Source organism: Neophocaena asiaeorientalis, unplaced genomic scaffold (genome assembly GCF_003031525.2).
Source record: "Neophocaena asiaeorientalis asiaeorientalis breed wild unplaced genomic scaffold, Neophocaena_asiaeorientalis_V1.1 scaffold293, whole genome shotgun sequence".
Lineage (NCBI taxonomy): Eukaryota > Metazoa > Chordata > Mammalia > Artiodactyla > Phocoenidae > Neophocaena > Neophocaena asiaeorientalis.
In genome coordinates, this window is record NW_020173920.1 from 4,401,324 (window position 1) to 4,414,038 (window position 12,715).

Consider the following 12,715-nt stretch of genomic DNA (forward strand, 5'->3'; position numbering starts at 1 on the left):
GGAGAATTTTTACATATGTATAAACCACACTCCAGATTAAGATACAGACTGTTTCCAAAAGGTTCACTCGTATCCTTTCCCAGTCAGTATCTCCCTCCCTGTAACTAATGTATTAGTCATCAATTTTATACACATTAGTGTATACGTGTCAATCCCAATCGCCCAATTCATCACATCACCACCACCACCACCCCTTACATATATTTTGTAACTATTTTCTTGTAAACTATTTGTTTTTATGAGGTAGGCCTATGTATATAGTTTTTTATAAAGATCTATAAGACATAAGTGAAAAAAGGAAATCACAAAAGAATATGATTGCTTTAAAAAAAGATAGTGTGTAGTGTACAGAAATAATTTTTTTAAAAATTGGTTACATATGAGGAAGCAAATAGGAATGGAAAGGGATGATGACACATATTTCCTACATGTATTCATATATTACTTGGTTTTTGTAAATAAACAATATCCCAGAGAGTTCACAAATCTTCACCAATTATGTTAGATGGGTATCTGATCACACTTTGTTTTGTTTTCTGCTTATGGATTTCTGAACAACTATTAAGCTGTACTAATTCTATGTTGGTTTTAATATACTTGGTTACTAATGTCTAACATTGGCAGAAGGAATTCTTCAGCTTTGGGAAACAAAATTAAAATGAGACTAAACCTGGACTCCTGTTTTATCAACTGAGAGGTAGTTCTTATTCTCATAAGTTTTCAGAGTAAATATTTAGGTTGATGTAACTAAATATGCGGTTTGGATACTATTTTGTCTATAAGGGTTATTTATTCTTTATATGAGATCTTTGTCTAGATTTTATTTTAATGTTATATGCTACACGTTGGTGCTTTGGACAGTGGAACTTACGATTTTACATATTTGCAATCAGACATTTTTCCATTGTTTTCTTTAATTATAAAAGCTAGCTGCTCTTTGAAAATCACCCAAAGTTACCACCACTTGAAGACAGCCAACATTTGTGCCATTTTTGAGCAGAGTTGTTGTATGTGTTTGGATTTTTTTTTAACAAAATCCAAAAAAAAGTATTTAAAAAATATACCTAACCTCTTATAACCTGTCCTTTTATTCCCATTTCTTTTATGTTTTCCATTATATTACAGACTTAATATTTTCAGTGGCAAACAGCCTATTAAAGATGCTTAGATATTTAGAGATGTGCTCTTATGCTGATACTTTGATAAATCTTTTATATCTCTAAGTAGATAGTTGATATAAAATATGTATATAATAAAATCTCTATACAAAAATGGTAAAGAATCTAATCATAGACCATTTTTCAAATAGAGGTAAAAAATGTAGAATTTCTGGCATTAAAAAGAAACTAACATATTCCTTCTCCTGACTTGAAATGTCAGTTCCATTACTTTTGGGAAGACTGTATACAGTCTTACATTGTTTTGATGCTAGTACCTACCTGTTTAAATTCTTTTGAGAATTAAGGAACAATTTAGATTTGACTTTTACTTCCTTTTCTTCTGCTTTTCACTAAAATATATCAATACTCAGACTTCTAAGTTTTGCTCCAGAAATAGACCAAAATACCTGAGACAGGAAAATGAATTACACTCTTTCTGATAAATCAGCCAAGCAGCAAGCCAGACAGCCTTCAGCATAAATAGCTAATCTGGCTTTATTATATTGGATACATGCCACTTGTGTTTCAAAGCATTCAAATTTTGGCAAACTTTTTTTTTTTTTAAGGTATTTGTCACCTAAATCTCAGCCTTGGTCAGCATCACAGTCTGAAGTTGTGCAAGAAGACAGGAAAGACTCCATGTCTAAGGTATGTGGATGCTAAAGATATTCTTGGCTTGGCAAGTTTATTAATGCTATAGAATGTTAATACTTGCAGTTTCCTAACTTTTTTTAAGTCACTATAGTAAATGGAACAACCTTTCTTAGTCACCTTAGGCTCACTTAGGCTAGGAGTCAGCAGACCTTTTCTCTAAAGAGCCAGATAGTAAATATTTTAGGCTTTGTGGCCCAAATGGTCTCAGTCACAACTGTTCAATGATGCTGTTGTCATTTGAAAGCATCCATAACAATATATAAACAAATGAGCTTGTCTTTGTTCCAGTAAAACTGTACAAAAACAAGCACCAGGCTGAATTTGGTCCATGGGCTGTAGTTTGTACATCCCTGACCGAGATCATCAGACTCACAAAACTAAATAGGCTACCCCTGGTACCAGCTTCACTTAAAGGATTACACAATGGTAAACAAAGCGTGCTAGTAGGGTAGCATCAGACATCAGGCATATCTGTTCAGCAAGAGGCCTCACTGCAGAGCTTCTAAGTGATGGCCTGGAAGTGAGACTATGCAGAGGAGTGTAGTAACCACCCAGACTTAGAAGTCCCATGCCCCATAAGAGTAAATTATTTACTGTAACAACTCATGGGTGTGGCTTCCAGGGGTCTTAGGAAGGAACACAGCCAAAGAGTTGTAAGTCACTTACAGAAGCCCTGAGCTTTGGCTTCCTGCAAGGTATTTATAGATCACTCCTAGTTCTCCTAGTACAGATGCAGTTCACCAGTAAGGGTCATTTTTACCATAAACTATGTGGCCTAGTAACACAGGTGACATTTCACCTGTATCAGGCTTCCAGGAAAATAGAACTAGGAAAAGCCAGCTGACACCAAGGTCAGTTTCCTACATGGAAGTTTTATTAGCCCTTTACTCACAGGTTCCTAAACTTTTTTCAGTTTAGCTAGGTGGTTTTATAGCACCTAACATTTAATGGACGTTTATGTGCCAAATAATGTATTTATTTTCTTTAATCTTCATCACAGCCACCAACTCTATAAGGTACCCTTCTTGTGCCCAATTATAGTTGAGAAAACTGAGGCATGCAGAGGCAAGAGAATTGCTCAGTGTCCCTTAAGTAGAGGTATTAGAGGGAGAATTCAAGTCCAGATGGTCTGGCTTATGCTGGAACTAAGGATTGATGGGAGAGGCATTGTAGGCTGGGATTTTTTTTCCTATCCTGGTGTTAATATTCACAGCAAAACTAGGTAAGCAACCTAGAATTTGTCCAATCCAAACTACATTGGTTCATAAAAAATCTTATGAGGAATGATAAATGCAAAGCAAAGTAGGTAAAAGAACAGATTTAAGATCGCAAACAAGGAGGAATTTTTGTTTTGAAGCATGTTCTCATTGAAGCCTTTCTTCTTTTTTATTTTATTTATTTGGTTGGTTGGTTGGTTGGTTGGTTGCGCTAGGTCTTAGTTGCAGCATGCCTTAGTTGCGGCTCGCTGGCTCCTTAGTTGCAGCATGCATGTGGGATCTAGTTCCCTGACCAGGAATCGAACCCAGGCCTCCTGCTTTGGGAGCGTGGAGTCTTAACCACTGTGCCACCAGGGAAGTACTGAAACCTTTCTTCTTAAGGCTTTCTCATGGTCAAAACTAATCCTAGGTCTTAACTTACCCAAGACCTGTAAGTGAGAAGCACTATACTGGCTAAAGCAAGGGTTCTTAACCTAAAGTCTGTGGGTAGAACCCACAGAGTACATATGAACCTAGATATAAGGAAAAGTTTATCTTTACTTCCACCTGACCTCTCATTTTAGCGTTTCCTTTAGTTATGAATGTAGGCAGCAAACCAGTAAACCATAATACTGTTAACAGTACCTGTGACTTTGTCACCAATAGATAACACAGGTTTTTAATCACATTACATTTGTTGCAGATCTCTTGAAATATCGTTTATACTCATCCCTCCTTCAGTGTTATAAATTATTAGACTTGCCACTAGATCTTATTATTTAATTTATTAATAGATATGCATTATTACATCATAAATTGTAAGATTTTAATAATTGTGTTGCAATATAAATTGTTCCGTATGTATGTATTTATTTTTGGCTGTGTTGGGTCTTTGTTGCTGCGCGCGGACTTTCTCTAGTTGCAACCAGTGAGGGCTCCTCTCTGTTGCGGTATGTGAGTTTCTCATTGCAGTGGCTTCTCTTGTTGGCAGAGCATGGACTCTAGGCGCGTGGGCTTTAGTGGTTGTGGCGCACGGGCTTAGTTGTTTTGCGGCATGTGGGATCTTCCCAGATCAGGGCTCGAACCCATGTCCCCTGCACTGGTAGGCAGATTCTTAACCACTGAGCCACCAGGGAAGTCCCCCTGTGTATTTATTGTTATGTTTAAAAATATTATTCTCAAAGAGGTCTGTAAGCTTCACAAAAATGCCAAAAGGAGGAGGGTTTGTGACACAAAAAGGGATTAAAAATCCCTGGGCTAGAGGAAGTTTGTAAGATGAGAAGTCAAGTCATGGTGCCAGCTCCTGGCCATATATAGAACTAGTTTGTGGATTTTAAACTGTAGGTCTTCATGGGAGTGAAAATGAAGAAATACCTTAATCTAAATTGGCACACAGAATAAAAATACCATTAAGAATTAATATATCTTATTAGTAGTAATAATAATTACCTTATAGTGACAACTCAGCTTTGGTATCAGTGTAATTAGACTTATGTATTATGACTTGATGTTTTCCCCTGGTTCACTCAGTGTTTTTCTGTTTTCTACAGGAAACTGACAGCAGTGATGTGAAGAGCCCTACGTGGCAAGACACAGAAATTGAGGAAGACATGCCAACACTTTCTCCTCAGATACGCCTTGGAGTTCATGAGCAAGGTGCACAGTCTTCACTGGAGCCACCTGTGCCTCAGTTACGCGCCAGTGGTGAAGAATGGTGGCCTGAAGGAAAAGTCAGAACAAGACCAAGCAGTCATGAAGAAGAGTTGTGTGTCATAAATCATGAGGGACCTGAAGCCAGAGTTCCCTGCTCTGGAGAAGCTGCAGTTAAGCCTTGTGGCAAAACAGAGAGTCGGTGCACTGTATCAGGTATGACACAGATAATTAGAAATAACACAGCTGAGACAGAAAATGAAGAGTCTCACCTACTGATCGGTAAAGATACCTCCAAAAGAAAAAACCAGGAATCTTTGTCTGAAGCCGTCAGGGATCCATGCTTTTCTGCAAAAAGAAGAAAAATGTTCCCCAAAGCTGCCTCAGACCAAGAAGAAACAGAAATCAACTTTACCCAAAAACTGATAGATTTGGAATGTCTACTTTTTGAGAGACGTAAACAAGAAGAACAGGACAGGTTATTAGCATTACAGCTTCAGAAAGAGGTGGATCAAGAACAGATGAGGCCAAACCGGCAAAAAGGATCCCCAGATGAATATCAGTTACGTGCTGCATCCTCACCTCCAGACAAATTACTAAATGAACAAAGGAAGAATTCCAAAGATAGAAACTTCAAAAGACAAACTAATCTAGAGCATCCAAAACCTAGGAGAGGCTCAAAAAATGAAAATTGGCAACCTTCTTTTAAGATCCAGTTGAAACGTTCAGTTAATGGAAGAAAGATAACAAATTCTACTAGAGATAATTGTAATGTATCTAAAACTCCTCATTCCCTACAGCCTAGTAAGTCACAGAAAAGTATTTTTCAGATGTTTCAGAGATACACAAAGTAGTGCTTGGGTAAGGGGAGTGTTGTATAATCTAGTGAAGCTCTCTATCATAGATTCTTTTTAAATTTTTCATTAATTCTGCTCCGTGGGCATACTCACTGTCCTTAATTAAAGGACGGTGTGATTACAGGGGAGGAATATACAAATGTGTTTCTGCCAAACTCGGTTGTAAGCAAGTCCCACTCCTTTCCTTTTTTAATCACTGGTGTGCTAAATTTAAGTTGACAGTCCTTATGGATATAAAAATGCCTTGGCCAACTCCCAGGAAATCTTCATTTCCATGCGTTTCCCCCCATATGCATGTTTTGTGGCCTTCACGCACCTTTTTCTACTGACTAGCAATCAAAGCAACATTATAATCTACCAAGTAGCTAAGGAATCCAGGCAGGGTTTAGAATCTCAGTTTTCTTGCAACTTTCCCATATATTTGCAGAGCACTTGAAGTACATCTTTCATAACACTAAAGTAATCTAATTTCCATGTGCACTTCAATTACTTTAAGTATTACAGCATTTTTTTTTGACTTAAAATGGGTTAGGATCAACGTGAAAGCAGAAAAATCAGAGTTTTCTGGAAAATTAGGACTTAGCTGACAGAAAGGAAACTAGACTCTTGATGCAAAAGTAGCTAAGCTTGGGATGAGGCTGAGTGGGGTAGATTGACAATTTGGAGGCCTTGAAACTGAGTGGATGATCAGACAACTGGGTCCAGGCTGGAGTAGCTGGTGTAGTTTGGCAAAGTATTCTTCCTCGTGCTTTCTTTGCTAGATGGCACAGAAAACATTTGGGTTTTAACAGCTTTTCATACCATACTACCTAATCTGCTATTCCAAAAAAGCGGGGGGATGGGGATTTACTGTAGGAGAGTTATGTCGCAGTATCCTGTGTTGTAGAACCTGACTAACCATGTGTTTATTTCCTTATGTTAACCTTTGTATTGATACTGACTTTTATTTGTGTTTGTAGACAAAAATAGAAAGTATGATATTTGGGTTTTGCTCTGTCTTGCCCCCGAAAGTTAAATCAGAAGGCTGCTATTTCGTTTTGTGAAATTTAACTTAGAGACTATTAATCTTTTGTTTCATTAATAGGAACAACTTTGAGCAAACAACTGTTTTAACAGCATTGCTGCTGATATCTAGTTAGCCGTCCTTTTAAGGTAATAATGCAATGAACTGTCCTAGAGCTAATAATTCTAGCTTAAATTTGTCAGTGTTTTTATACATAATTAAGATTTTTTTCCTCCAAATTTTGTAACTGAAATTCTGTAATCTTTGCATATTTGATGGCGTCTACTTCAATATTGATTGGGTAATTATGGGTAGAATTCTGATGCTGATTTAAATTTTGGTTTGCCTTTTCTCAAAAGCAATTGTCCCCTGAGTAATGATTGTGCTGAAATGTAGTTAGAAGCTAACCAAATTTGTCTAAAATATATCTTTTCATCAAACCAATATTTTTTAAGACCAATTTTGCTTTACATTTTAGTGACTCTTCAAATTAAAAGTTATATAATTAAATCTTCCTGGAATAGTCCATGACCAAAAAGGGGGGAAAATAGTGTAATGTATTTAGGATTTACATATATAACCACTCATTTGTCTGTGAAAAAGTCTTCCTGACTAAAGTTGGTTTTAAGATAATTTTTTTTTGCGGTATGCGGGCCTCTCACTGTTGTAGCCTCTCCCGTTGCGGAGCACAGGCTCCGGACGCGCAGGCTCAGCGGCCATGGCTCACGGGCCCAGCCGCTCCGCAACATGTGGGATCCTCCCGGACCGGGGCACAAACCCATGTCCCCTGCATCGGCAGGCGGACTCTCAAGCACTGTGCCACCAGGGAAGCCCATAAGATAATTTCTCAATTAGTCTTTCTGATACTACCATGTATGCATTTTTGTGAGAAACTAGTAAATGTTTTGTGTCAGTCATTAGAATTTACTGATACTTTCCTCCCATTTTTATGGAAGGGATATGAGTGTGTTTAATTTCTCAGGGAGTGCTAGAACTACGCAGAGGTTGAGAATCTGAAAATTAAAATAATTGTTAAAAATTGAAATGGACTATGTGTTTTTCACAGTTAAAAATAAAAATTAACACATGAAAATAAAAAGTTCTGCATAACAAAAACTACCATAAAGGAAAATTGGAAGACATGGCAAACTTGAGAAGAAATAGATACAACTCATCACAAAGAGCTTATTTCCTTTATATAAAGTGTCTGCCAATACATTTAGAAAAAGACTAACAACCCAAAAGGAAAATTAGAAAAGTTTATGTCCCCAAGAAACATAGTTCCCAGGAAAGGAAATATAAGTGACTCTTAAATGTGTGAAAAGATGCATAATATCACTTATACTAATACTCATACATTTTTCCACCCTTCAGATTAGTAAAGGTGTTTTGTTTTGGGTTTTTTTTTTCCCCAGTCTTGGCAAGCATGTGGGTAAATAGGCACTCTTATATGTTGCTTGGTATGTATAGAAACTTTTAAAGCCCTAGAGAGGTAACTTGGTAATCTACCTCTAGGAATTTCTTAAAGCTGTTTTCACATATATGTAGAATGGCATGCATAAAACATTTTTGTTTGGCATTGTTTGTAATAAGCTTAGAAACAACCTTAATCATATCAAGAAACACTAAATAAATGATGGTAAAGTAGAATACTATACAGCAATTAAGCAAAAAACCCACTTTACTGATACAAAAAGAACTATAAGATATAGAGTTAAACAAAAAATACAAGATGTAGAGTAGTATATAGTGTGCAACCATTTATCCAAAGAAGAGAAATATATATTTAAGAGAGAGATAAACAGTGTTGCCAGCAGGGTGAGAAACTGGGTGGCTGGGAGACCGGAGTGGAAGAATGACTTTTCTCTATATGTTCTTTTATACTTTTAAAATTTTCAATCATATTGAATATATCATCTCAAAATTTAAATGTTCTTAAAATATTACAAGATTAAGGATACTTAAACATCTCAACCTATACCACTCTAGACAGTGCTTTTTTGCCTTTAAATTCTAAGACTCATAGGAAGGTTTTTCGGTGCAAAAAAAAAATAACGCAAATTTTTGGAAATAGCGTTGTGAATGAATTTGAATATATTTAGCTTTAATATACTATTTTTAAATTATTTGAAAGCAAAGCTTATGCTTTTCAGGTAGCAATGCTGCAGACCTGCAGTCCTGCTGAGAACAATGAGAAAAGCCAGATAAAGATGTAAAATTTTTACATTTAAAAATTAAAATGCTTTACTTAAAAGCATCAGAAAGCTACTGAAACAATGAGGACTAACTTAGGGGCTAAGATTCTAGAGAGGGGAGATTTGAGAGGTAAACTGATGTTTGCAACCACTTTTTTGCTTGTAGCATGTGCCTGTTCTGAATGCAGGACGAGAATCAAGGCTGCTGCTGGTGAACAGAGAAACCAGCAGAGCTCTGGGCCATCTCATGAAGCTAGAGTGACAGTATTGGAGACTTGAGGGTCATCAAACACAAGGTCGGTTTTCCCATCAAGATAACTGCAGTTTTGAAACTGTTCAGAGCAGAGGCTAAAAGGCTGAAAACCTCTGAAAAGCAGAGAGGAGTTGTCGTCAGGCTCACACTGCTGATGAGACAAGAACAGAGTTCAGGACCTACCGGGGAAGGAAGCCTGTTGAACACACCAGGGCCTCAATTGAAAGCCCGAGCACAGAAGTCTGCAAACTGCATCCCAGGGGCCAAATCTGCATGCCGCCAATATTTGTAGAGCCTGTGAGCTAAGAATGGTTTTAAATGGCTCTTCGATTCCTTAGTTCACATATAAGGAATTGAACAATGGGACTAGTAATTTGTGCATGAGTTTTGGACCACCAAAACAAGGGCATGTCGTGCAGGAGGGAAGAAAGAATAATTTCCTTCTTAACTTGGTCTCTATCTGTTAATCTCACTTTCTTAATCTGTAAATGGGAATGAGTGTAACTAAGAGTTGCTATCAAGAGTTAAGGGTAGTGGGACTTCCCTGAGTTGCTATCAAGAGTTAAGGGTAGTGGGACTTCCCTGGTGGTCCAGTGGTTAAGAATCCGCCTTCCAATGCAGGGCACACGGGTTCGATCCCTGGTCGGGGAACTGTCCCACATGCCACGGGGCAAGTAAGCCCATGTGCCTCAATGAAAGATCCCGCATGCCGCAAGAAAGATCCTGTGTGCCGCAAGTAAGACCCGACACAGCCTAATTAATTAATTTAAAAAAAAAAAAGAGTTAAGGGAAGTAATAGAGCACCTGGCACAGGCCCTGACTCAAAAAAGAACCTTAATAAGTGATAGTGACTTTCTCCTGGCTATCCTTCAGCCCCACTACTCCATCACTCCCACTTTTGGGAGAGTTTCACTTTATCCAGTGACTTTGTGTACCGTAAGTACCCACGTGTGGCATCCAGTAAATTGCAAGTTACCTTTTGTCTACTCATGAAGACTACTCACCTCTCCCCTACCAGATGTATCTACAGCTCCATGTCACAAGAGACCCCTGCCCATAAGTTCCCCTGTGTCACAGTTCCCAGATTGCAAGAGACTTTGGCCTCAGAAGAAACCATTTCTCAGAAATATTTTGTGGCTTCCTCAAATTCCTATACAAGTTCTACACATTTGGTATGCATAAAGGTTTGTGAATCACTACAGACTTTGAAATGGGGAGTTGGGCCACTACTGTATGTTTGCCCATATCTTAATTCCTGTGTAAAGATCTTAAAAAAACAATCATGACTTCAAGTTTTGAGTCAGTTTTGTTCTCCCCAATATATATTTCCTTGTTTTGGCAGGACTTGGAGCAACATGGACCCTGAGTTCAACTTAGGGGACCGTTCTCTTACTTTACATTTCACTTTACGTTTCTCTTCAACTTGGCTTTTGTGGTCCCAGGCTGCTGCAGTTAGGCTCTACCCATGAAACTAGTTGAATCCAGAAGGTTTTCTCTCAATTGGAGATCATAAATTGAGTTTGCCCATCTTTTGTATCATTCCTCTTCATTTCTTAAGACCCATAAAAAGTTTGGGTGTCTCTGTTTTTTACTGCAGGATTAGAATACCACTCCCTGGTCAGTTTATACTATACTAGACAAATGTAGATTATATTGGACCTGTTGCTTGGGATCCACTTAAGAAAGCAACCAAAATAGGTATTTCAACAGAGGAAATGCAGTATAGGAAATTGGTTAGACAGGTGTTGAAACAAAAGGGAACACAGATAACCCAAAGATGATAACTGCAGGAAATGGCTAGCACCCTCAAAGCTGGGAAACACACAGGAAGGGTTTTGGTTACTAGAATGTAGGTGCTCAGGATTATTTTGGAGAGTGGGCCCTGCAGACTTGATGTTCAGACCTTTGAGAAAGAAACACCTCCCAGCTACTGCTGGTACTCTGAAAGGGCCCGGTGAGTCTGGTTCTAGAAGAGTTGAAGGCATTTGGAAGCTGGGGTCAACTGTCACTGCTGGGGCAACACTGATAGGAACAGCAAAAAAAATGTCCCTTTTTCCCTTCCCTTCTAGTACCTCTCATAAGTAATAGAACTTAATAGGAAGCTTGCTGGCAAAGGAGTCTGGGAGAGTCTGGAAAAGTGTTTTTTATATCCCAGCGGAGTTTAAAATGGCAGGCTTGAGAAGACAGGCAGGAGCTAAGAGATAAGAGGGGGAAAAAAATACAGCAGAGAAGTTTTCCGTAAATAGATTCTAGTACAAAGATGTCTTGAAATCTCTAAGGCAAAAACTTGGAAAGTTCCTATCCTGTTAAGATGGAGTAATATGTGTGGGAAATTATGCTTAAGCACAAATGCCCAGAAGAAGTAAAACCTCATAAAGGATCTATGGAAGAAAACTGGAGAACCTTCCCAAGTACGTGTAGAGAGCCCTGCCAATTGTTCAGTTCCTGTATACCCAAGTGTCCCCATCTCGACCAGAAATGATGATTAGAGAGTAAGGTTTGTGTGTGCCACCCTATACAGAAGCTAACAATCACCTAAAGCCACCATTGTCCCGAGTGCCTACAAAGCTTTCTAATTCCTCACCTACCAGGATGCCAAGAACCCCTCTGAAATTTCTTCTACAGAAAATTAAGGCCATCAGACATCATCGCTAAATTCCCAGAGATCCTAGGAGGGTACGCCCTAGAAATAATAGAACACCAGGATAAGGTTTAAAGGAGGGCATTTTAGTAATTGGAATAGATCATAATGAAGCAACTCCAGAGTAATCCTAGATTGCAAAAAATAAGATGACAGGAATTATGTAATAATCTTAGCAAGAGGCACTGAGATAATACCTAATCAGTTTGGTTTCAATGTGACAGAATCTTTCTACTCCCAAAGAACTTGAAGTGCTGTAGTTTATACAAATGTATTCTAAGTTCATTGACTTGAAAAATGTTCAAAATGATTGTCCTTTTGGAAAAGCACCTTGTAAACAAAAAAATGTACTTGATTCCTTCTATTGGAAAATGCTTAGAAAACTTATAATTAAAGCTTTTATTTGTATAAAGCTACAAATTACATTAGTTAACTGGTTTACTTTTAGAAGAAAAATATTTTTTTTGGTGCTGATTAGCACGTCACAAACCAAAAAGTAGATAAGAGGTCTAATTGCCTAAGACTTAGGTCCTTGGTTGGGGAGAAGTGGCAATTTTAATGTTGCATAATAGCAAAAACTACCAAAAAAACGGGAGCTAAACCAACCATGCCTCTTTTCTTTGGTTTAAAAAAATAATTTATGGGGCTTCCCTGGTGGCGCAGTGGTTGAGAGTCCACCTGCCGATGTGGGGGACGCGGGTTCGTGCCCCGGTCCGGGAGGATCCCACATGCCGCGGTGCGGCTTGGCCCGTGAGCCGTGGCCGCTGGGCCTGCGCGTCCGGAGCCTGTGCTCCGCAGGGGGAGAGGCCGCAGCGGTGAGAGGCCCGCGTACTGCAAAAAATAATAATAATTTATGCATCATGTATTTTACTGAAACCTTTATTCCAAATTTAGTGGCTTCTGGGGAGGGATAAATTAGGAGGTTGGGGTTAACACATACACATTACTATGTATAAAATAGATCACCAACAAAGACCTACTGCATAGTACAGGGAACTATGCTCAATATTCTGTAATAACCTATATGGGAAAAGAATCCGAAAAAGAAAAAAAAAAAAAATATATATATATATGAATTACTATGCTGTACACCTGAAACTAACACC

At 38.3% G+C, this 12,715-nt stretch overlaps 1 protein-coding gene across 4 annotated transcripts in view; it reads left to right on the forward strand.

The window, feature by feature from the left end:
* RNF168 (ring finger protein 168) overlaps positions 1 to 12,345 on the forward strand; it is a 41,907-nt gene extending 29,562 nt beyond the window's left edge. For 3 of the 4 annotated variants that reach the window (XM_024752122.1, XM_024752121.1, XM_024752123.1), the window contains exons 6-7: positions 1,727 to 1,808; positions 4,561 to 12,345. In XM_024752122.1, coding sequence (XP_024607890.1) covers positions 1,727 to 1,808; positions 4,561 to 5,514 — 1,036 coding nt within the window. In that variant the 3' untranslated portion in view covers positions 5,515 to 12,345. The remainder of the gene's footprint in view (positions 1 to 1,726; positions 1,809 to 4,560) is intronic. The other variant, XR_003004063.1, reaches the window with a different exon arrangement.
* Positions 12,346 to 12,715: the final 370 nt, after the last annotated feature.